Below are 26,839 nucleotides of genomic sequence, written 5' to 3'. Positions count from 1 at the left end.
TTCTAAGGGACTATTATAGTGTTGTTGTTTTTTTATTATGTTGTTTTTTTTCAGTAATTTTAGTGTTTATTTTTTTGTAACTTAGTTTGTCTAAGTTACTTTGTGTTAACTTAGAGGTCTGGAGGGTTAGCTGTTAGGTAGGTAAGTAGTGTAGCGCTAGTTTGCATTGGGAGGTTTAATGTGGTTTAGGGGTTAATATGTTAGGAAGTTTATTGCAGTGGGCTATTGTCGGTATAGGGGTTAATAGGTTAGGAAGTTTATTGCGGTGGGCTATTGTTGGTATAGTGGGTAATAGATTAGGATGTTTATTACGGTGGGCTATTGGCTGTATAGGGATTAATAGGTTAAGAAGTCTATTTCAGTGGGCTATTGGCAGTATAAGGGTTAATAGGTTAGGAAGTTCATTGTGGTGGGCTACTGGTGGTATAGGGGCTAATAGGTTAGGAAGTTTATTGCAGTGGACTATTGGCAGTTTCAGAGTTAAACTATGTAGCACTAGAGTTTGTGGTGATGGGTTATGTCGGTTTAGGGATACATAGAAATATTAATTAGGTTTGGTGCTATATATTTAAAAGGGATCTTTTACTTCACATCATCAATGTCGGTGCCAATGTTGTTTTGAATATTTCACCAGCATCTCCATCCATTGTGATGTATAGTAAAACACCTCTCAGCGATGCTGTTTTTAAACAGTAATGCCGGCACTTTTAAATATTTCACCGGCATTCTCGACCTCACGTCAGATCCCTTTTGTATATATCTCCACACTGCAGCACAATGTCCACTTGTGCTTTTATAGAGGAGAATTTTTATGAAGTTTAACGATTGTTTCACAATTCTTTGGGCCTCATCAGGGAGGTACAGCAATATCCATCTAGGCACATTAAGCAGGAAATCCACGTCCGGTTTCCCCCATGACACTTAGGGAGACCCCCAAGAGTCATATTTTATATATTAACAACAAGTAGAAGTGCTCAACCAGAAACACACAATGGCATCTATTTATCAAGCCGTCAACCGCAAATACGCTGGAATTCCGCAGCGTATTTGTAGCGAGCCTGATTCGCCTTAGTTATCAAACCCTACAGACCAGCAAAAGTAGAATTTGGTGACGTAACATACGATCCACTGGACTCAGTCCGACACAGATCGATGCTTACGTCACTACAGATGTTCCGAAAGCAAGTTCGGCACTATCTGACTACTTTTGCTAGTTATCAAAAATCTATCAGGTACGCTCGGCACTATTCCGGCCCAGCATACCTGTTTTTCAATCCTGGAGGCGGCGGATACCAAAGGAATCAATGGGAGTCGGAAAGCAGTGAAAGTCTAAACACCCCTAATCTGCCCCCCTACACTGCCGCCACCTACATTATACTTATTAACCCCTAATCTGCTGCCCCGCCACCGCCGCCACCTACATTATACTTATTAACCCCAAAACCGCCACTCCTGGAGCCCACCGCAACTAAATAAACGTATTAACCCATATCCCGCCGCTCCCGGAGCCCACTTCAACTAAATAAACGTATTAACCCCTAAACCGCCGCTCCCGGAGCCCACCGCCACCTACATTATACTTATTAACCCCTAATCTTCTGCCCCCTACACCGCCGCCACCTACATTATATTTATTAACCACTAATCTGCCGCCCTCAACGTCGCCGACACTATATTAAATTTATTAACCACTAAACCTAAGTCTAACCCTAACCCTAACACCACCTAACTTAAATATAATTTAAATAAATCTAAATAAATATTCCTATCATTAAATAAATTATTCCTATTTAAAACTAAATACTTACCTATAAAATAAACCCTAAGATAGCTACTATATAACTAATAGTTACATTGTAGCTATCTTAGGGTTTATATTTATTTTACAGGCAACTTTGTATTTATTTTAACTAGGTACAATAGTTATTAAATAGTTATTAACTATTTAATAACTTCCTAGTTAAAATAAATACAAATATACCTGTAAAATAAAACCTAAGTTACAATTACACCTTACACTACACTATAATTAAATAAATTAACTAAACTAAATACAATTAAATACAATTAAAACAAATTATCTAAAGTACAAAACCCCCCCACTAAATTACAGAAAATAATAGAATAATTACAAGATTTTAAAACTAATTACACCTACTCTAATACCCCTTACAAAATAAAAAAAGCCCCCCCCAAATAAAAAAGCCCTATCCTACACTAAATTACAAATAGCCCTTAAAAGGGCCTTTTGCAGGGCATTGCCCCAAAGTAATCAGCTCTTTTACATGTAAAAACAAAATTACAACCCCCCAACATTAAAACCCACCACCCACACAACCAACCCTACTCTAAAACCCACCCAATCCACCTTAAAAAAACACTAACCCCTTGAAGATCACCCTACCTTGAGAAGTCTTCACCCAACCGGGCCGAAGTCCTCCACGAAGCCAGCAGAAGTGGTCCTCCAGACGGGCAGAAGTGGTCCTCCAGACGGGCAGAAGTCTTCATCCAGGCGGCATCTTCTATCTTCATCCATCCGGCATGGAGCGGCTCCATCTTCAAGACATCCGACGCGGAGCATCCTCTTCTTTCGATGTCTTCTTGCTGAATGAATGTTCCTTTAAATGACATCATCCAAGATGGCGTCCCTTGAATTCCGATTGGCTGATAGAATTCTATCAGCCAATCGGAATTAAGGTAGGAAAATCCTATTGGCTGATGCAATCAGCCAATAGGATTGAAGTTCAATCCTATTGGCTGATCCAATCAGCCAATAGGATTGAGCTCGCATTCTATTGGCTGTTCCAATCAAGTTAAAATAAATACAAAGTTGCCTGTAAAATAAATATAAACCCTAACGGCTAGATTACGAGTTTTGCGGTAACAGGGGTGCGTTGCTAACAAGCCTTTTTTTCTAATGCTACCTTAAGACAACGCTGGTATTACAGGTTTTTTTAAACCTGATGTTAGCCGCAAAAAGGTGAGCGTAGAGCAAAATTTAGCTCCACATCTCACCTCAATACCAGCGCTGCTTACGGTAGCAATGAGCTGGCAAAACGTGCTTGTGCACGATTTCCCCATAGGAAACAATGGGGCAGAGCTGGCTGAAAAAAAACCTAACACCTGCAAAAAAGCAGAGTTCAGCTCCTAACGCAGCCACATTGTTTCCTATGGGGAAATGAATTTTATGTATGCACCTAACACCCTAACATGAACCCGAGTCTAAACACCCCTAATCTTACACTTATTAACCCCTAATCTGCCGTCCCAGACATCGTCGCCACCTACATTATATTATTAACCCCTAATCTGCCGCTCCGGACACCGCCGCCACCTACATTATACTTATGAACCCCTAATCTGATGCCCCCAACATCGCCGAACCCTACATTATATTTATTAACCCCTAATCTGCCCCCCCAACGTCGCCGCAATTATATTAAATTTATTAACCCCTAATCTGCCACTGCCAACGTCGCCGCCATTATAATAAAGTTATTAACCCCTAAACCTAAGTCTAACCCTAACCCTAACACCCCCTAACTTAAATATAATTTAAATACATCTAAATAAATTTACTACAATTAACTAAATAATTACTATTTAAAACTAAATACTTACCTATAAAATAAACCCTAAGATAGCTACAATATAATTAATAATTACATTGTAGCTATTTTAGGGTTTATATTTATTTTACAAGTAACTTGGTATTTATTTTAACTAGGTACAATAGTTATTAAATAGTTATTAACTATTTAATAACTACCTAGCTAACTAGTTACCTAAACTACCTACAATTAATTACAATTAAATTAAATAAACTAAATTACGGGAAAACCCCCACTAAATTACAGAAAATAAAAAAAGAATTACAAGAATTTTAAACTAATTACACCTAATCTAATCCACCTAATAAAATAAAAAAGCCCCCAAAATAATAAAATTCCCTACCCTATACTAAATTACAAATAGCCCTTAAAAGGGCCTTTTGCGGGGCATTGCCCCAAAGTAATCAGCTCTTTCACCTGTAAAAAAAATACAATACCCCCCCAACATTAAAACCCACACACCCAACCCTACTCTAAAACCCACCCAATCCCCTCTTAAAAAAACCTAACACTACCCCCTTGAAGATCACCCTACCTTGAGACATCTTCACCCAGCCGGGCACAAGTGGACCTCCAGAGGGGCAGAAGTCTTCATCCGATCCAGGTAGAAGAGGTCCTCCAAGCGGCAGAAGTCTTCATCCAGGCGGCATCTTCTATCTTCATCCTTCTGGAGTGGAGCGGGTCCATCTTCAAGACATCCGACGCGGAGAATCCTCTTCATCCGATGGCGGATGACTGAATGACTGGTCCTTTAAGTGACGTCATCCAAGATGGCGTCCCTTGAATTCTGATTGGCTGATAGAATCCTATCAGCCAATCGGAATTAAGGTAGGAAAAATCCTATTGGTTTAGGGGTTAATACATTTAATATAGTAGCGGTGACGTTATGGGCGGCAGATTAGGGGTTAATAAATGTAGGTAGGTGTCAGCGATGTTAGGGACTGCAGATTAGGGGTTAATAAAATTTAACTAGTGTTTGCGAGGCGGGAGAGCAGCGGTTTAGGGGTTAATAAATATATTAAAGTGGCGGCGATATCCGGTCGGTAGATTAGGGGTTAAATAATTTTATTATAGTGTTTGTGATGTGGGGGGGGGGCTCGGTTTAGGGGTTAATAGGAAGTTTATGGGTGTTAGTGTACTTTGTAGCACTTTAGTTAAGAGCTTTATGTTACGGCGTTAGCCCATAAAACTCTTAACTACTGACTTTTAAATGCGGTAGGAATCTTGCCAGGAGAGGGTCTACTACTCACTTTTTCAGGCGATCGTAATACCGGCATTAGGCAAATCCCATTAAAAAGATAGGATACGCGGGGGGCGTGTCCGACCACCGACCAAGATGGCTGCTGTTTAAGCTACGTCTCAATATAGGAGCTTAATATTCTGCTGGTTATTTCTCCTACACCTTCTGAATCTTATCCCTGTCAGAAGAACAGTGACAAGCATTACCTACAGAACAGATTCATGTGACTTTTGCACAATAATAGACATACGCAGACCGGATTAGAGAAGGTACGCAGCAGAGGTCTTGAAGCGGCCTATACCTTTCTCTACCCCCCCCCCATTATTCTGATTAATCAGTTTAGTCAGCCATTAGTGCTGAAGTACGAACACCCTTAATGAGATACCTAACATCATCGGTTGTATAACTCCACTGTATAAAATACAACTGCATTTAACTTTTGAAAGTAAAGTTCTTTACCCACTGGACAAAAATGGCGGTACCCTTGAGCGATAAGGCAATCATTGAACTTTTAGAAGCACACTTCCTTAGATTGGAACAACGGCTGATCGCAGCATTTAAAGAAATGGCTCATACAGGGCATTGTGACACCCAGAGTGACAGGCTACGCTTAACACATGAAACAGATGTGAGAGGTGATTTACTGTTGGCGGCGGAAGATAGCAGTACCGGACGTACAGATCCATTGAATGTTGGCGACATGTTTTATGGACATAGTAGGGGGGTATCGGAAAAGCGGCATGACACCTTGGCCAGAAGTACCGGACTAGAGATATCCCAGGCTCCCCAACCTATCACATCACAGCCGCAAAGTCGCCATGGAGTGTCCATGAATCTAATTGGGCGTATAATGTGTGAGACAGATGTGAAGGGCAATGTGCAGTTTGTGACTGAGGGTGACAGACTCGACACCAGAGTTCTGCTGAAGAATGGTGACCGGCTCCACAGATCATACTATCCCTTACTGGGGCAGATTGCTGGCTCTTTAATAAGCCGGGAGGAAACGGACATAACTCAGAACTTACAGCCTGCCATACTGAGGTCACAGAGCAGCCGAAAAGTAGTGGGCCCATGTATGCAGTCTTCGAGCTACATCGGATCTAAATGTGGTAATGTACCGCTTGCCCTGGATGTACGGAGTAGCCTTTTCCCTATCGCAGCATGCCTAAGAGCTTCCAAAGTCGGAGTCGGCTGATCTGCCTAATGGAGGGGACAAATTGGAGTGGGATTGATTGCTTCCAGCTATGTGTATTATTCTCTATCATTTAGGTGGAAAGTATACTATTAAGTACGATAAAACACGCATCCTAAGCCTATACAGCAGCCTGGTGTAAGCAATACCTGTTCGATGGACCACTGTTAATCAATTATAAGAACTGCTTTTTAGAAATGTTCAGTTATCGCTGAGCTGACAGTGAATCTGTTTGATATGTGTGTGTCTGTTCCCTCCCACCCTTCAGTATATTGTCCCTTACCGGGATTATCGAGTCTGATGCTTAGAGATCCTGTAAGTTTGTTCGGAATGACTTCATATTCTGTTTAAGTCCCTGATTCATAACTATGATTACCCAAATTTTCAGATCTCACTAGAACTGTTCTAAGATTTTAAAACACAATTCCCTTCTATTGGGCAGTTACATTGTTCTCTGTTTTTTGCCACTTACAGTTGTTTAATCAAAGTTTATTACCATTCTATTACTCCTGATGGTGCTGGTTTAGTATTATTTTAGTCCCTATTGATTTCATTTATATATCTGTTCCAAGAGTGGACCTACATATTACAAATACTCCCCTCCCACCCTATAGGTTATCATATCATATCTATCCTTTTTAGAAGTTCCAGCCCCTGGGACATATAGTTATGCACAAGAAAAATACACTGAGGTTCCTTAATTGAGACCCATAAGTGGTCTCCTACGATACATGACTACCTCCCATTTCATAAATTTGCTTAGAATGTTAGGAGGTCCAAGAGTGGCCTCAGATGATAGTTGGGGGGTATAAAGATTTGACAGCAGGAGTTATGTATTGTAATCATATTGACATTTAGCATGTGATTATGTAATGTTTCTTTTATTAGTTTTTCTGTTCCTTTTCCTTGTTTATAGACAAATGCATTTTGTATGTTTTCTGGCATATGCAACCTGAACTGAACCTCAAGAAAAAATATAAGTTAAAAAAAAAAGGGGCCTCAAGCTCTATATGGAGCTTGATAAATATGCCCCTAAGTATCCAATCAGGACGCATGCCCCAGGACTTGCAAGACTATGCATCTGGCATGTGCAACACAGTTACTTTATTTCCCTCTTTAATTTATAGAAGTTTACTGTGTAATCTCATAAGATTTTAGTGAACTACTATGAGAGTACAGTACAGCACACAGTAAAGTGTGAACTCAGCACTGATGACTCCTGTATTGCAGCTACATTGATAATAATGTGCTGAAGAGGCACTCTAGTTGTTGTGTCAGGTGGTGTCATAACTGAGCAACTGAATGTGGAATGTTGCAAAACAAAAGCTTATCTGTATGAAATACCATAAAATAATAAAAGTTACAAACTTCAAATTACCAAAAGGCATTAGATCAAGTCAAAACCTATATGCATGCTAAATTTCCTGAACTGGCCACAAACCCAAATTTTATTTGAATGGAATGTTTGTAAAAAAAAAAGTTTTGTAGTCACTAGTAGACATGTGCATTTGGATCTTCAATTAGGATCCGAATGCAGAAGAAGGTGGACACTCATGGCATTTTAGCTCCTTTTTTGGAGTCAGATTTATTCTTGTGAATGTTCAACACACTGAGATCTGTGCCAATCCAGATCTTGGTGTGTTGCACTTTCAGAAAATTGAAATTTATACAGAAACTTTCTTCAAACTTAAACTGTAGCTGTGTGTATGTGTGCGTATATATATATATATATATATATATATATATATATATATATATATATATATATATATATATATATATATATATATATATATAAAAAAAAATTAAGTGTGTGTGTGTTTTATATAAATATTTTCTTTGACTCTAAAATAATGTAAAGTATTCTGAGATGTTTGCCTATAAGATATATCTACAATACATTTGTTAAAACCATTTAAGATAAATATGTATTACATAATTTTATTTTATTTAATTTGAACCTTTACACTCAAGAACCATTTTATATTTATTTGTAACCTGTTCTACAGAAATATTTGCTGGCCATTTTTAATAAAGCTCTTATATATTTAAAAAAAAAAAAAAGATAGGATACGCAATCGACGTAAGGGGATTGTGGTATGCTAAAATCGCGGAAAAAAAGTGAGCGGTACACCTGTACCTGCCTGACTCGTAATACCAGCGGGCATTAAAAAGCAGTGTTAGGACTCCTTAACGCTGCTTTTTAAGGCTAACGCAAGACTCGTAATCTAGCCGTAAGATAGCTAAAATGTAAATATTAGTTATATTGTAGCTATCTTAGGGTTTATTTTATAGGTAAGTATTTAGTTTTAAATAGGAATAATTTATTTAATGATAGTAATATTTATTTAGATTTATTTAAATTATATTTGTTAGGGGGTGTTAGGGTTAGACTTAGGTTTAGTGGTTAATAAATTTAATATAGTGGCGGCGACGTTGGGGGCGGCAGATTAGGGGTTAATAAATGTAGGTAGGTGGCGGCGGTGTGGGGGGCAGATTAGGAGTTAATAAATATAATGTAGGTGGCGGCGGTGTAGGGGGGCAGATTAGGGGTTAATAAATATAATGTAGGTGGCTGCGGTGTAGGGGGGCAGATTAGGGGTTACTAAATATAATGTAGGTGGCGGCGGTGTAGGGGCGGAAGATTAGGGGTTAATAAGTATAATGTATGTGGCGGTGGGCTTCGGTAGCGGCGGTTTAGGGGTTAATAATTGTATTTAGTTGCGGCGGGGTCTGGGAACGGTGGTTTAGGGGTTAAACACTTTATTTAGGTCCGTGAGCGGCTGTTTTTAGGGGTTAACACATTTATTAGAGTTGCAGTGGGCTCCGGGAGCGGCGGGATAGGGGGTAAACAGTATAGTATAGTGTGGGTGTTTAGTGACAGGGTACCAATAAAGCTGTGAAAAATCCGAAGAGCAGCGAGATCGATGACTGTTAGTTAACAACAGTCCGCTGCTCATCGCACCTTTTTGACAGCTTTTTTGGTAACTTTGTAGAACGTATTCAGGTCTGTGGCAGCGATGTTAGGCGATCTTAGGCGAGCGTATTGGTGCCATTGAATGCAAGTAAGTTGACGGCTTGATAAATAGATGCCAATAGCTCAATAGCTTGTTCTCTGGCAAATTGACACCTGGGTACAGCCTTTTTGTGCCCAGACGAACTTTCCTGTAGTATATCAGTATGATCCCGCCTATACAGGTCAGTTCAGCCCCATGATATCAGACAATCCTTCTCTGAACGAGGAACATGATTCCTCGTTTCAGCTTTCTTTGGCCATTATCAATGAGGTGTAGCCATATCCCTCTGGGCACACTGGGCAGTGAGTTTCCACCATGGTACTTTGGGCCCAATGATCTAAACGTCACAAGTTCAGAACAGTTTTTTTTACGCCGACCCTCGCAATGGTGCCTTGGTGCGCCACTATTATCACTATCTGCTAGTGAAGAGATGTCTACTGTTGAAAGCAATGGAGCTTGCTCTAAAGGGACACCACTCTGTAGAGAACAGTTAGCAGGGGGTGCACTTTAAAAATTAAATCCTGCAGCCAATATAAAATAAATCACTTTCTGCTGCTTTCTACAAATAGCATCTTACAGTAGTAATTTTTGCTCTATGCATATTTAATACAATTTATTCCTGTGTAATTTACAAACAATTTTTAAGTTTTTGATAAAATACTATTTTTGGTGAAGAATTTTGTTATGAAATTTGATGCACCTTTATTGGGCACTTCTGTAATACCCAGCGCTACAGAATTTGGCGGCGCTATACAAATAAATGATAATAATAATAATAATGTATGCATCTCCTCCCCATATGAAAATACAGTATATACCCCTTAACAAGACACACTGTTTTCAGGGTAAAAAGTGGCTTTAAATAATTCCAGCAGGAAAATAGAAGTAATGGTGAGCATTCTTTAAAGGGACAGTAAAGTCAAAACTAAACTTTCATGATTCAGATAGGGCATGCAATTTTAAACAACTTTCCAATTCACTTTTATCATTAAATTTGCTTTGTTCCCTTGGTGGTATTTTTGAAAAGCTAAACCTAGCTAGGCTCAAACTGATTTCTAAACCGTTGAAAACCGCCTCTTAGCTCAGAGCATTTTGAAAGTTTTTCAAGGTTAGACAGTGTTATTTCATGTGTGTCATATAGATAACATTGTGCTCACACCCGTGAAGTTATTTAGGAGTCTTCACTGAATGACTACACTGCATGTCTGTCAAAAGCACTTAGATAAGGAGGCTGTCTGCAGAGGCTTAGATACGAGGTAATCACAGAGGTAAAAAGTATATTAATATAACTGTGTTGGTTATGCAAAAACGGGGAATGGGTAATAAAGGGATTATCTATCTTTTTAAGTAAGAAAACTTTTTGGTGTAGACTGTCCCTCACCAGCCCAGAGAACTTTAGATTATCTGGCCCTTATGGAGACCTCAAGAGTCATATTTTACATATGAACAAGAAGCAGAAGCGCTCAACCAAGAACGAACAATACCTCAATAGCTTCAATAACTCTATTCTAAGTAATCTATAGAATATATATACTGTATCTTTTTACAGTATAAGGGGAATTTCGAATTCAAGCTTCAGTGAGCTGCGGTGACAGTATGAAGAGGACATCGGACGGAAGATCAGAAGATAAGAAAAACCTTCAGATAGAAGATCAGAAGAAAAGAAGAAGCATCGGATAGAAGAAGACACATCGGAGGACAGCCCTAGAGGAGAACCGCCATGGACCTGTAGCTGCCTCCGTAATGAGCGGGATTAAAGTTTGGTGAGCACCAACTATGGGGTTCTGGACATACTTTTTTGCCAGATAGGTTTTTTTAGCATAGGATTTTTTTAAGATTATTGTAGGGCACTGCCCAACAAATGCCCTTCTCAGGGGAAGTTTATTTAAAGATATTTTTTTGGGGGGTTTAGGGGTTACATTGTGGAGGTGGTTGTTTGCTGTTAGGGGGTTAATAGTGTAGGGGGTTTATTTTGGTGGGGGTGATGGATGTTATATGTATAAATAAATGTTTCATTACTTTGCATTTTGAAATGTAGTGCATATCATTACAATTTTTTTATTTTTCTTTGGGTTTTTTTTTGCATGCTCTTTTAAAAAAATAAAACAGTAATATTTATTTTTAGTTATATAAACTTGTTATAAAAGTCAGTAGGGGGGGCGGAGCCAACTACTGAATCGGTCGGACGTGTCAAAATACCTTGCAGTTTGAAACATTTCATTAAGAACTTAAAAGTAACTATACCCTGAAGAACTGCCTCATTAATCCCGCAGGATGGGAGCCGCCATCTTGAGAGTACACAAAGAACAGCAGTACCGGAGCCTACCTATTCTAACATTATGTGTGACACAACATCGCTAGACAGATGGAAGTCTTGTGTACTTTGACTCCTTGAAGATAATTTTCAAAGCCTTACCCTATAGATAGATGAGCTCCTTTTGGGTTTGATCACTAATGATAGCATTAACCTCGACTGTACTTGAGGATAATAACCGACACCATCTTGGATCACAAGTTGAAGAAGGAGATACACCCACTTCACTTGCTGCTGTATCGACTCCTGGTCGATGTAATGATTTCTATCCCAGCTGTGTAAGTAATTTAAGTATCAAGCTGAAATGGCGCACCTCTGTGATTAAACCTAAAATGGAAAACACACATGCGGCAATGAAGGGGACTAGTGTCGAACTCAAACAACACCTAAAGGCTGAGATAGATCCTTATAGCCCCAACCAGGGTCGTATTAAGGCATAGGCCAACAAGGCCGGTGCCTAGGGCAGCAGATTTTTAAGGGGCAGCAGAATTTTGAGTCCCTAGGGCCACTCTACTGAACTCAGGGCTGGGTGGCTAAATCAACCAATTACTAATGACTTAAATGGCTGGCACGGCTATTGCTATCCTATGGGATTGTATGTGGGTGCGCATGACGTGGTGACAGTGGAGGCGGAGCGCACTTGCGCAGCCTGGCCTGGACTGAGAGGGAATGCGGTATTCTTCCTGGCTCCACCGCGTGATTGAGACTCACACAGACTACACAGTGCAGTGTGCACTACAACGTGACCACTGTGAAACAGCATATGCCTTTCTCCCTTCAATACATCTTCATTAGGCATTAAAATACTTAAACGGATTAGTCACTAAATACTTGTACTTTTACTGTTTGTCTATCTGTCATACATGCAAAGAATAAGTATTTATTGCTGAATCTATACAACTATGTGACTTAAAACACAACTGAAAATATGCTGTATGCATTTAATACATTCAGAAACAATACAAGTATATACTTTATTATGATTGTATCATGTGACTTTATCCCCTAGGATACAATTCCTAAACCTATCATAACTACTGTTGTATTTTTTAAGTACTTTTAAAGGCCAGTTTGTATATTCATTACATATTTATCCAAGCAGATATTTTGCTTTAATAACTGTCAATCTCCAAAGAAGATGTTTAAGGTTAAACAACTACCTACTGACAAACTATCATACAGTGAAGGATATTTTTTCTGATATAAACACTCTATTCATCTGACTTGCAAAATAATGTCTATATATATATATATATATATATATATATATATATATATATATATATATATATATATATATATTTGTGTGTGTGTGTGTGACCAGAGTGAATGCAAGCCCTGGTGAACATCTACTTAAAAAGACATTATTTTTTTATTTTTTTACACCCTGCCCCAAAAATATTATGTCTAAAAAAAGGCCTTAAACCTGGGGTGGGGTGGGGGGGCAGCAGAATTTTGAGTGCCTAGGGCAGCACAAAACCTAAATACGCCCCTGGCCCCAACACTTGTAATATACATTGCAAGGTAACATTCATATCTCCCTCTACTGTCCATACTCTAGGTTTTACTGTTGTTTGGACTGGAAGACCTCCCTGCCCTTTCTCATCGATATAGACTTTAATCACATTGATTTTACGTTTGAGAGAACTGGAATGGGATAGTCACAGCATTTCTATTATATGTTCTAAAACCATTGCTACAGTATGGTATGGATATAGACTGGCACACATATGCTGAGCACGGTCAATAACACAAAAGTATGTTTCTTTTCCATAGCATATTATACATTTATGATTAAGCTGTAAAGCTACATTAACATTTCAGTATTGTATTGACTTTTCTTGCTACTGTTGACTGTACCATGTTAATCCCAAACATATACGTAGCCTACATAAGTCTCCCATATTAGTAACCTGTAGCTGTACATGTACTGTTGCCTTCTGTATTATAATGAAAAGTTGGATATCTTTCAGGCACCATATACTTTTTTTTCTTTATTAGACAACCCAGTCACATATCCTCAATTAGCCTGTTTCCTCCTGGAACTTTGTTTGTGTAGACAATACCCATTTGTAAGGGTCTGAACCTTCTCAAATATTACATATTCCTTCTCTCCCAGGAACAGGAAATGAAAAGCGATTTGACAAGGATCAGTTTCATTTATGCAGATTATCATAACACCACACAGCTGTTATTCTACAATAATATAGCCAGCTCTGCTTATAGCTTAGCCTTAAAACAAAGGCAATTTTACACCTCTCATTTACTTGCTTTGTGTGGCTATACTATCAGCGGCCGAGGGGGTGCCCCATGCGTACTATACATAACTACACTTTATTGTAGGAGGTTAGCTTTTCTGCTTGCAGATCACAAGCTGTGCCTTGTTATCTATATGTTTTTCTGCGATATGATTTCTAAAGATTTACAAATAGAATAGACACTATAGTCCAAACTTGAGTTCTGAAATATTGTTTTATTTCTCATTATTAATCATTATACACAGCTACCTCCTGTTCTATCCCTCCCCCCCCTCTAACTAATGTACCTTGGCACTTTTTGTAACTTTGCCCGGAGGCTCAATATGTGGTTTATCATGCAAAGACCGCTAGTTTAATCATACTTTCATACATAAAATTTGAGGTCTGTGAACGACCCCTTACTCAACTATATATAATGCCCCCTGTTTCATAATTATATATTGTTAGACCTAGAAGTGGTCGCTTGTTTCATTGGGGTTAATCTCTTTTCTGTTGCTTCAAATAATTAAGGGCAAGCCACTTAATTGCAAGCTAACTCAACATTATTAAACAGACTTGCTTGCTTACGCTCCCTCCTAGCTTTTTCTTTTTTATGTAAACATTAAAGGGATACTGAACCCAAATTTTTTCTTTCATGATTCAGATAGGGCATGTAATTTTAAGCAGCTTTCTAATGTACTCCTATTATTAATTTTTCTTCATTTTCTTGCTATCTTTATTTGAAAAAGAAGGCATCATAGCTAAGGAGCCAGTCAATTTTTGGTTCAGGAACCCTGGACAGCATTTGTTTATTACTGGGTGAATTTATCCACCAATTAGCAAGAACAACCCAGGTTGTTCACCAAAAATGGTCCTTCTAAACGTACATTCTTGCTTTTCAAATAAAGATACCAAGAGAATAAAAAAATTGAGGATAGGAGTCAATTAGAAAGTTGCTTAAATTTGCATGCTCTATCTGAATCATGAAAGAAAAAAATTGAGTTCAGTGTCCCTTTAAGGTCCAAGAGTAACCTATAATATTTTAGAAGGAAGCGTAGGTCCTCTATATTACAGACTCTAGGAGGCCCATTTATCAAGCTCCGGAAGGAGCTTGTGGGCCTGTGTTTCTAAAGACCGCTGCTCCATAACCTGTCTGCCTGCTCTGAGATGGTGGACAGAAATCACCACAATTCAACCCGATCGAGTACGACCGGGTTGATTGACACCCCCCTGCTGGCAGCCGATTGGCTGCAAGTCTGCAGTGGGGCGGCGTTGCACCAGCAGCTCACAAGAGCTGCTAGTGCAATGCTGAATACAGAAAGCGTATTGCTCTCCGCATTCAGCGAGGTCTGTCGGACCTGATCCACACTGTCGGATCAGGTCCTACAGACCATTGATAAATATCCCCATAAGGATGACTGCATCACTTACCTCTAGTCCTTACTCTAGCTAACTTGTGAATTTACCATAGACCTTTATTATATATTTCTACAAGTTACCTTTGTCCAGTTTTGAATTTAGTCATTTTTCCATCTCTTTTGTACTATGTCTGTCTAGTCTACATTACTGTATTTAATTTATCTAGTTCACATATAAGCATAGAAAGGTAATTCATAAAAAATCTGAGGTGAATATTGTGTACTAAAGCTCTTTTGTACATAAACATTGCATTTTAAGGTACCAATATTTTTCTGTTTTGATATACCTTTATGACTTTTATAATATATTATTATTGTTTTAAAACAAAAAGAACACGTAAAAAACAACAATTACAAAAAACAATAATAACAATAATATGCATTATACCAGAAAATGCATATACATGAAACATTGTATATACCTGTACATGTATCGTAATGGCTCCTATAGTTTTAATAGGAAGGTTTTTATTTTTTATTAGTAAGGTAGATCACAGACATGACATAGCGATGAGCATTTGGTGGGAGTTTGCTGGGTGTTCCAGGGGAGTAACCTGCATTTTAATTGGGAAACATTCAAAGGTGCAATATATATTTTAAGGGCTGCCCTGCAGGTGAGGTACAGTTTTTCAGCATTAGGTGTTTGTCAAGGTGTTTGACTGGAAAGGGCTATAATGTGTGTGTGTGTATATATATATATATATATATATATATATATATATATATATACATACAGTTGTGCTCATAAGTTTACATAAGGTAGTTGAACTATATAAAACAGGAAAGGAATATAAAAAGATATCCAAGAAATTGAGAATGCGAATCAGCAGTGTCCAAACTCTAATCAAGAAGTGGAAAATGAGGGGTTCTGTTGAAACCAAACCACGTTCAGGTAGAGAAACTAAAATTTCAGCCACAACTGCCAGGAAATATGTTCAGGATGCAAAGAAAAACCCACAAATAACTTCAGGTTAAATACAGGACTCTCTGAAAACATGTGGTGTGGCTGTTTCAAGATGCACAATAAGGAGGCACTTGAAGAAAGATGGGCTGCATGGTCGAGTAACCAGGAGAAAGTCATTACTACCCAAATGCCACAAAGTATCCCGCTTGCAACACGCCAAACAGCACAGAGACAAGCCTCAAACCTTCTGGCACAAAGCCATTTGAAGTGATGAGACCAATATTTAGCTTTTTGGCTACAACCATAAACGCTACATTTGGAGAGAAGTCAACAAGGCCTATGATGAAAGGTACATCATTCCTACTCTGAAGTGTTGGGGATGTGTGAGCTTCAAAGGCACAGGAAATGTGGTCAGAATTGATGGCAAGATGAATGCAGTATGTTATCAAAAAATACTGGAGGAAAATTTGCATTCATCAACCCAGAAGCTGCGCATGGGACGTACTTGGACATTCCTACATGACAATGATCCTAAACAGAAGGCCAAGTCGACCTGTCATTGGCTACAACAGAATAAAGTGAAGGTTCTGGAGTGGCCATCTCAGTCTCCAGACTTCAATATTATTGAGCCACTCTGAAAAATGGCCAAGAAATCATAAATTCTGCCAGGGTATGTAAACTTATGAGCACAACTGTATATATATATATATATATATATATATATACACACACACACTCACCGGCCACTTTATTAGGAAACCAGTTTGAGATGATTTGAGCTTTGTGACAATGGTGCATTATTCTGCTGTAAGTAGCCATCAGAAGATGGGTACACTGTAGTCATAAAGGGATGGACATGGTCAGCAACAATACTCAGGTAGGCCATGGCATTTAAACGATGCTCAATTGGTACTAAGGAGCCCAAAGTGTGCCAAGAAAATATCCTCCACACCATTACACCACCACCAGCAGCAGCCTGAACCGTTGATACAAGGCAGGATGGATCCATGCTTTCATGTTGTTTATGCCAAATTCTGACCCTACTATCTGAATGTCGCAGCTGAAATCGAGACTCATCGGACAAGGCAACATTTTTCCAATCTTCTATTGTCCAATTTTGGTGAGCCTGTGCGAATTATAGCCTCGGTTTCCTGTTCTTAGTTGGCAGAAGTGGCACCCGGTGTGGTCTTTTGCTGCTATAGCCCATCTGCTTCAAGGTTCGATGTGTTGTGCATTCAGAGATGGTATTCTGCATACCTTGGTTGTAACAAATGATTATTTGAGTTACTGTTGCCTTTCTATCATCTCAAACCAGTCTGCCCATTCTCCTCTGACCTCTGACATCAACGAGGCATTTTTGCCCACACAACTGCAGCTCACTGGATATTTTCTCTTTTTCAGACCATTCTCTGTAAACCCTAGAGATGGTTATGCATGAAAATTCCAGTCGTTCAGCAGTTTTTGAAATAACCAGACCAGCCCGTCTGGCACCAACAACCATGCCACATTCAAAGTTAATTGTATCCAATTTCTTCCCCATTCTGATTCTCAGTTTGAACTTCAGCAAGTCGTCTTTGCCACGTCTAGATGCCTAAATGCCTGGGTTGCTGCCATATGATTGGCTGATTAGCAATTTGTGTTACCAAGCAATTGAACAGTTGTACCATATAAAGTGGCCAGTGAGTGTATTTATATATTGTGTCTAAAATATGTATATGTGTGTATATACAGTACATGTGTGTATATATATATATATATATATATATATTATACATACATATATATACATATACAGTTGTGCTCATAAGTTTACATACCCTGGCAGAATTTATGATTTTTATTAGTAAGGTAGATCACAGACATGACATAGCGATGAGCATTTGGTGGGAGTTTGCTGGGTGTTCCAGGGGAGTAACCTGCATTTTAATTGGGAAACATTCAAAGGTGCAATATATATTTTAAGGGCTGCCCTGCAGGTGAGGTACAGTTTTTCAGCATTAGGTGTTTGTCAAGGTGTTTGACTGGAAAGGGCTATAATGTGTGTGTGTGTATATATATATATATATATATATATATATATATACATACAGTTGTGCTCATAAGTTTACATAAGGTAGTTGAACTATATAAAACAGGAAAGGAATATAAAAAGATATCCAAGAAATTGAGAATGCGAATCAGCAGTGTCCAAACTCTAATCAAGAAGTGGAAAATGAGGGGTTCTGTTGAAACCAAACCACGTTCAGGTAGAGAAACTAAAATTTCAGCCACAACTGCCAGGAAATATGTTCAGGATGCAAAGAAAAACCCACAAATAACTTCAGGTTAAATACAGGACTCTCTGAAAACATGTGGTGTGGCTGTTTCAAGATGCACAATAAGGAGGCACTTGAAGAAAGATGGGCTGCATGGTCGAGTCACCAGGAGAAAGTCATTACTACCCAAATGCCACAAAGTATCCCGCTTGCAACACGCCAAACAGCACAGAGACAAGCCTCAAACCTTCTGGCACAAAGCCATTTGAAGTGATGAGACCAATATTTAGCTTTTTGGCTACAACCATAAACGCTACATTTGGAGAGAAGTCAACAAGGCCTATGATGAAAGGTACATCATTCCTACTCTGAAGTGTTGGGGATGTGTGAGCTTCAAAGGCACAGGAAATGTGGTCAGAATTGATGGCAAGATGAATGCAGTATGTTATCAAAAAATACTGGAGGAAAATTTGCATTCATCAACCCAGAAGCTGCGCATGGGACGTACTTGGACATTCCTACATGACAATGATCCTAAACAGAAGGCCAAGTCGACCTGTCATTGGCTACAACAGAATAAAGTGAAGGTTCTGGAGTGGCCATCTCAGTCTCCAGACTTCAATATTATTGAGCCACTCTGAAAAATGGCCAAGAAATCATAAATTCTGCCAGGGTATGTAAACTTATGAGCACAACTGTATATATATATATATATATATATATATATATATATATACACACACACACTCACCGGCCACTTTATTAGGAAACCAGTTTGAGATGATTTGAGCTTTGTGACAATGGTGCATTATTCTGCTGTAAGTAGCCATCAGAAGATGGGTACACTGTAGTCATAAAGGGATGGACATGGTCAGCAACAATACTCAGGTAGGCCATGGCATTTAAACGATGCTCAATTGGTACTAAGGAGCCCAAAGTGTGCCAAGAAAATATCCTCCACACCATTACACCACCACCAGCAGCAGCCTGAACCGTTGATACAAGGCAGGATGGATCCATGCTTTCATGTTGTTTATGCCAAATTCTGACCCTACTATCTGAATGTCGCAGCTGAAATCGAGACTCATCGGACAAGGCAACATTTTTCCAATCTTCTATTGTCCAATTTTGGTGAGCCTGTGCGAATTATAGCCTCGGTTTCCTGTTCTTAGTTGGCAGAAGTGGCACCCGGTGTGGTCTTTTGCTGCTATAGCCCATCTGCTTCAAGGTTCGATGTGTTGTGCATTCAGAGATGGTATTCTGCATACCTTGGTTGTAACAAATGATTATTTGAGTTACTGTTGCCTTTCTATCATCTCAAACCAGTCTGCCCATTCTCCTCTGACCTCTGACATCAACGAGGCATTTTTGCCCACACAACTGCAGCTCACTGGATATTTTCTCTTTTTCAGACCATTCTCTGTAAACCCTAGAGATGGTTATGCATGAAAATTCCAGTCGTTCAGCAGTTTTTGAAATAACCAGACCAGCCCGTCTGGCACCAACAACCATGCCACATTCAAAGTTAATTGTATCCAATTTCTTCCCCATTCTGATGCTCAGTTTGAACTTCAGCAAGTCGTCTTTGCCACGTCTAGATGCCTAAATGCCTGGGTTGCTGCCATATGATTGGCTGATTAGCAATTTGTGTTACCAAGCAATTGAACAGTTGTACCATATAAAGTGGCCAGTGAGTGTATTTATATATTGTGTCTAAAATATGTATATGTGTGTATATACAGTACATGTGTGTATATATATATATATATATATATATATATATATTATACATACATATATATACATATACAGTTGTGCTCATAAGTTTACATACCCTGGCAGAATTTATGATTTCTTGGCCATTTTTCAGAGAATATGAATGATAACACAAAAACTTATCTTTCAGTCATGGTTAGTGTTTGGCTGAAGGCATTTATTGTCAATCAACAATGTTTACTCTTTTTAAATCATAATGACAACAGAAACTACCCAAATGACCCTCATCAACAGTTTACATACCCTGGTGATTTTGGGGATACAAATAACTTCAGGTGAAATACAGGACTCTCTGAAAACATGTGGTGTGGCTGTTTCAAGATGCACAATAAGGAGGCACTTGAAGAAAGATGGACTGCATGGTCGAGTCGCCAGAAGAAAGCCATTACTACGCAAATGCCACAAAGTATCCAGCTTACAATACGCCAAACAGCACAGAGACAAGCCTCAAACTTTCTGGCACAAAGTCATTTGGAGTGATTGAGCTTTTTGGTCACAACCATAAACGCTACATTTGGAGAGGAGTCAACAGGGCCTATGATGAAAGGTACACCATTCCTAGTGTGAAACACTAACTGATGTTTTGGGGATGTGTGAGCTACAAAAGCACAGGAAATGTGGTCAGAATTGATGGCAAGATGAATGCAGTATGTTATCAAACAATACTGGAGGACAATTTGCATTCATCAGCCTGGAAGCTGCAAATGGGACGTACTTGGACTTTCCAACATGAGTCGATCTGTCATTGGCTACAGCAGAATAAAGTGAGCCACTCTGGGGAGATCTCAAACGTGCAGTTCATGCAAGACAGCCCAAGAATTTACAGGAACTGGAGGCTTTTTGCCAGGAAGAATGGGCATCTTTACCATCTGAGAAGATAAAGAGCCTCATCCACAAATACCACAAAAGACTTCAAGGTGTCAATGATGTTAAAGGGGGCAATACACGGTATTAAGAACTGGGGTATGTAAACTTTTGATCAGGGTCATTTGGGTAGTTTCTGTTGTCATTATGATTTCAAAAGAGTAAAGACAGTGGATTGATAATAAATGGCTTCAGCCAAACACTAACCATGAGTGAAAGAAAAGTTTTTGTGTTATCATTCATATTCTCTGAAAAATGGCCAAGAAATCATAAATTCTGCCAGGGTATGTCAACTTATAAGCACAACTATATATATATATATATATATATATATATATATATATATATATATATATATATATATATATATATATATGTATATATAATATTTGAAGAAAACGAGGAACTCCAAGACTGTTGCCAATGTTGGTTTATTAGAGCAGGTAAGTGAAAGACACAATCACAGTGTGCAAGGATTAGATCGGACGCGTTTCCCGCATGCTCACATGCGCTTCATCAGAGATATATATAGTTTTGACGGCCAATTTTGAGTATTCCAGCCTTGATGTCATTCCAAATGGGCCATGCAACCTTTGTTATAACGTGTCTAAAATCGTCTTTGAGAAGTGTGGTGTGCAGGTGCAATTAGCGGCCTTCTAATCACCAAAAGCAATGGTCTTTTAATTCTGAACACAGGGGATCCGAGCATTTTTCTGCACAAGTAATACGTAAATAATTTCCATGAGAAACCAAAAGTTTTTGAAAAAGTTAATGATTTTTTTTTTAAGATGTTTTTTGCATACATCTTCATGAACATGAAATATACCTAAATGTGCCTAGATCAATGATTTGATTGTCTACTTTAAAAATATATATAGTTTTGGTTGTCAATTTGAGAACTTGGGCAGTTCTGCTATACCAAACAAGAGTTACCGCATTGCATCATTTTAAAACATGATATACACAGCTGCAGATGGAAACCTTTAAATTATCAAAAATAATGCACGTGGTCTTAGCTGAATCAGGTGTCAATTAACAAATTTTGAGATTTTTTTCTACAGTTATAAAGCCACAGGTATTTGGTGCATGTGATAATTAATATTTTAAATATTATAAAAAAAAAATTCCTTTTTTGGGCACATTTACAATAATTTGATAATTATGTGAATAAATAGCTAGTTTAAACTGTTATTCGCTGAATGCTCTTTTTATGCAAAAAAACCCCAATAAAACAAAGGCTTTATTTCTGTTTAAATGGAGTGATAGTAAAAAAACAGTAGTGAAGGGGTTAAGGGAACTGAGATTGAGAGGTTTGAATAAATACACCCATCCAGCTCTCTTAAAGGGACACTGAACCTAATTGTTTTATTTCGTGATTCAGATAGAGCATGCAGTTTTAAGCAACTTTCTAATTTACTCCTATTATCATTTTTTTTTGTTCTCTTGCTATCTTGAATGTATCCACCAATCAGCAAGAACAACCCAGGTTGTTCACCAAAAATGGTCCAGCATCAAAACTTACATTCTTGCTTTTCAAATAAAGATACCAAGAGAATGAAGAAAATGTGATAATAGGAGTAGAAAGTTGCTTAAAATTGCATGCTCTATCTGAATCACGGAAAAATAAAATTGGGTTCAGTGTCCCTTTAAGCTCTTCTGAGCACTTTTAGGTCTCCAGCCTGATGACTTTGCCACGCCCATGCATGGTGATGTTATCAGCATCACCGGATTGCGGAGGTGATGTTAAAACTTCTGCCATCTCGCATGTGCCTGTAACTGCAGAGGGGGGCCATAAACAGATGATGACCACCTGACACCATCAACAGTTTAAGTAGTAAAAGTTAATTGATTCTGCCTCCAGCTATATAGTTATTTTATCCATGCTAGATATGCTATAGGAAATTGATTTTCCCATATTTTTAAAGGATTTAGAAGCTGCTGTGCGGAAGATTTCAGATTTTTATGTGTTATCTCTAACGGAGGAGCAGATTAAGCAAATAGCTGAAAGAGGGACTTTCAAATCAATGAAGAAAAAAGCCAAAGAAACACGTGGCGACTTTGGGAACATTATATTTAGGAAAGGTAAGCAAACTTAAATTATTACTATTTTTATTGATAACAATAATAATACTAGAATAATATATTAGACATAGCTAGTTTTTACTTTTTGTATCCTTTTACTACTGATGCTGATAATTAGAGATGTGCATGGGAAAAATAATTGTTCTGTTTGATAAATGTATTTCAGATTTTTCCCACTGTATGGTTTGTCCAAATTTTATTCATGTGGGCATTCATTTGGAATTTTGGCATTCGTTTTGGTTAAATATTGGATTCTGATTCGTTACCATTATTTCCAATGGGAACAGCAAATACATACTACTAATTTTAACAAAAATCTAACATTACAGAATTTGAACAATTAAAAGAACCTATCTTTCATTGCTAACTGAACATGCAACTAGCTCATTGAATTTGAGTCAACGACTAGCTCACAGAGGCACAGAAGTCACACAACTGCAATTTCCTATAGCTCTAGTCAAAGTGATTGAAAATGTCTGAGCTTTCCCTGATCTCCTACCTCCCTGTGATAGGCTAACGCTTGAATGGACAAGCCCTTATGACTAAAATACAACATTTAGTGCCTGACTGGCTGTCCCTAAAATAAGTCAATAGTAATTCTAAGGCAGGATATTACAGGGGGCAATGGGCACATGAATTGTCAGACCCCCTGTACATCATTACAAACAAAAGAGCTAGTTAGCCAAACAAAATAGCTCCTTTTCCCCCTTCTTGAACTTTTTTTGGTGCCAAACATTACAAGCGAATGAACACATCTGTTTGGCCAAGCAATCATTCATTCTTTATCTGTTTCATCCAATAATGTATTCAGCTGTTAACGTAGCAGACAATTAACTTTATGAGTGGAGCACAAGCAATAAGTGGGTTATTGCGGGTGTTTGCACTCATCAGGCTTACCGCTGGTATTACGAATTGAAAGTAAACATGATCACAAAATAAAAAAGTGTCACAAACACTTTAAAAATACATTACAAGTATAGTCACACTCATAATAACACAAATAAAAATTATTTTAAAAAAATATTGCACACAAAAGTTATGAGGTCACAGGTGTTAAAAAAAAGCCCCTAAACCGCCGCACTCCCGGCTCGCAAACACTATAATAAATTTTATTAACCCCTAATCTGCCCTCCCTAACATTGCCGCCACCTACCTACAATTATTACCCCTAATCTCCCACCCCCAACGTTGCCGCTACTATAATAAAGTTATCAACCCCTAAACCTAAGTCTAACCCTAACACCCCCCTAAGTTAAATATAATTTAAATATAACAAACTAAAATTACTATCATTAAATAAATTAATCCTATTTAAAAATAAATACATACCTATAAAATAAACCCTAATATAGCTACAATATAATTAATAATTACATTGTAGCTATTTTAGGGTTTATATTTATTTTACAGGCAACTTTGTATTTATTTTAACTAGGTACAATAGCTATTAAATAGTTAATAACTATTTAATAGCTACCTAGTTAAAATAATTACAAAATGACCTGTAAAATAAATCCTAACCTAAGTTACAAATACACCTAACAATACACTATCATTAAATTAATTAAATAAATTAACTACAATTATCTAAACTCAAATACAATTAAATAAACTAAACTATAGTACAAAAAAAACAAACACTAAATTACAAAAAAAAATATTACAAGAATTTTAATCTAATTACACCTAATCTAAGCCCCCTAATAAAATAAAAAAGCCCACCAAAATAATAAAATTCCCTATCCTATACTAAATTACAAAAGTAATCAGCTCTATTACCAGCCCTTAAAAGGGCTTTTTGCGGGGCATTGCCCCAAAGTAATCAGCTCTTTTACCTCTAAAAAAAAATACAATCCCCCCCCAACATAACAACCCACCCGATCCCCCCTTAAATAAACCTAACACTACCCCCTTGAAGATCTCCCTACCTTGAGCCGTGTTCACCCAGCCGGGCACCGATAGAGCAGAAGAGGACATCCGGACTGGCAGAAATCTTCATCCTATCCGGGCAGAAGAGGACATCCAGACCGGCAGACATCTTCATCCAGGCGGCATCTTCTATCTTCATCCTTCCGGAGCGGAGCGGAGCCATCTTCTATCCAGCCGACGCGGAACCATCCTCTCCTTCCGACGGACTAACAACGAATGAAGGTTCCTTTAAATGACGTCATCCAAGATGGCGTCCCTCGAATTCCGATTGGCTGATAGGATTCTATCAGCCAATCGGAATTAAGGTAGGAAAAATCTGATTGGTTGTATCACGTGCTGTGTAATTCTCAGTATATTCTCAAATTAAGATACTCAAAATATGAGGTTTTGTGGCTTTTTATATGAATTCCAGCACATATGGGGTTAATGTGTGGAAGCTCAGTCTAATAAGCAGTTCATTTGGTTAGTTTTTTAGGCACTGAGATCACTTGCTTTAAAGGAATATTTATCCAAGGTGCAAGCTTATCAAAAGACTTGTTAAGTCAGCAGGTATGAAAACGGTATTTAAGGAGTTAACATCTAAGCAATAAGCTTGTTTGTTCAACTTTGTATAATGTGGTTAGTTACACAGTGCAGCTGTACCTTGAGGTTAATAGATATAAGTGTACTAAGCAACAAGTAGACTTAGTTTAGCATTACACTGATGTAGTTAACTAGAACGGTATGCAAACATTCCTACTGGTAACGTTATAGTCTTTATACGTATTTAAAGCAGAGTTACAGCTTAGGTAATTAATGTGACTGATACAAAATCTTATACTTGCGGTCTGAAGTTTATCTGAACCACCGGAGGGAAGGATTTGGTTTGTGCCTGTCTGTGGCAGCCGAAGAGGAGCGGTGCAGCTGATCCTCGTTGGGGAACTTGGCAGCGTGTGAGGAGTAGAGAGACGCTGCAGATCAACAGCTGAAGGTGACGTCAGAGGAGCTCCGTTCAGAGCTAGCAGCTGATTTGAACCACCGGAGGGAAGGCTTCGGGTTGAGCCTGTCTGTAGCAGTGGAAAAAGGAGCTGTGCAGATAATCCTCGTAGAGTAAGTTGGCAGCGTGTGAGGAGTAGGGAGACGCTGCAGACGAACAGCTGAAGGTGACGTCAGAGGAGCTCCGCTCTGAGCTAGCAACTGATGTGGCTGTGGCTTGTTTGTAATAGAACGAGTGAAAGAGGTGAAAGGTTTCAGCTTATCATTAAAGTCTTGGTAGTATGAGAACTTAAGTCCAGCTAGGCTTGTGAAACTGAGAGGGCAACTAAACAGTGAAGCCAGCTTGAAAAAGATACCTAGGCTTTACTTGAGTTACTTTGACACGAAGTATGCTCAGCATTCAGAATCCAATAATCAAGCACTGAACAGGTGATCTAATTACCCTTTAATAGGGGAGTGCTAAATGGGCATGTTTAGTCCACTTAAAGATACAGAGGATCATGACAGATCCCCCCGTTCAGGAAGAGCCCTACCGGACTCCCGGACCTGGCTTGGAAGGGTTTTTCCTATGAAATTCAGTAAGCAAGCAGGGGGCATGGATATCCCGAAGGGGGACCCAAGAGTCCTCCTCAACTCCATAGCCTGTCCAGTGGACCAAATATTCCAATTTTCTCTGGCGTCGACGTGAATCGAGAATCATCTCCACTTCATATTCCGTTTGGTCATCAATAACAGAGGTTGGGATCCCATCAGTTTGAGTAGTTAGGTTGCGAGTTCCTAGGTAAGGCTTTATTAGGGACACATGGAATGAGGGATGGATTCTAAGTGTAGGAGGTAGGTCTAGTTTGATAGCATTTTGGTTTATGACTTTAGATACCCTGAAAGGTCCTATGAACTGGTTTGCCAGTTTTTTGGAAGGTACCTTAAGTTTGAGATTTTTTGTAGAGAGCCAGACTTGGTCACCTGTTTTATATGAAGGAGGGGTTACATGTTTTTTGTCAAAAAAATGTTTTTGTTTCTTTTTG

General features: G+C 38.5%; 1 protein-coding gene across 1 annotated transcript in view; it reads left to right on the top strand.

Moving 5' to 3' along the window:
* The window catches only part of LOC128657942 (sulfotransferase 6B1-like), a 193,155-nt gene that overhangs the window by 89,835 nt on the left and 76,481 nt on the right, over positions 1–26,839 (top strand). The window contains exon 6 of the mRNA XM_053712367.1: positions 22,754–22,910. Within this exon, the coding sequence (XP_053568342.1) occupies positions 22,754–22,910 (157 nt within the window). The remainder of the gene's footprint in view (positions 1–22,753; positions 22,911–26,839) is intronic.

The sequence above is a fragment of the Bombina bombina genome, chromosome 4 (assembly GCF_027579735.1).
Source record: "Bombina bombina isolate aBomBom1 chromosome 4, aBomBom1.pri, whole genome shotgun sequence".
NCBI classification, from domain to species: domain Eukaryota; kingdom Metazoa; phylum Chordata; class Amphibia; order Anura; family Bombinatoridae; genus Bombina; species Bombina bombina.
This window is presented reverse-complemented; position numbering and strand designations above follow the sequence as displayed.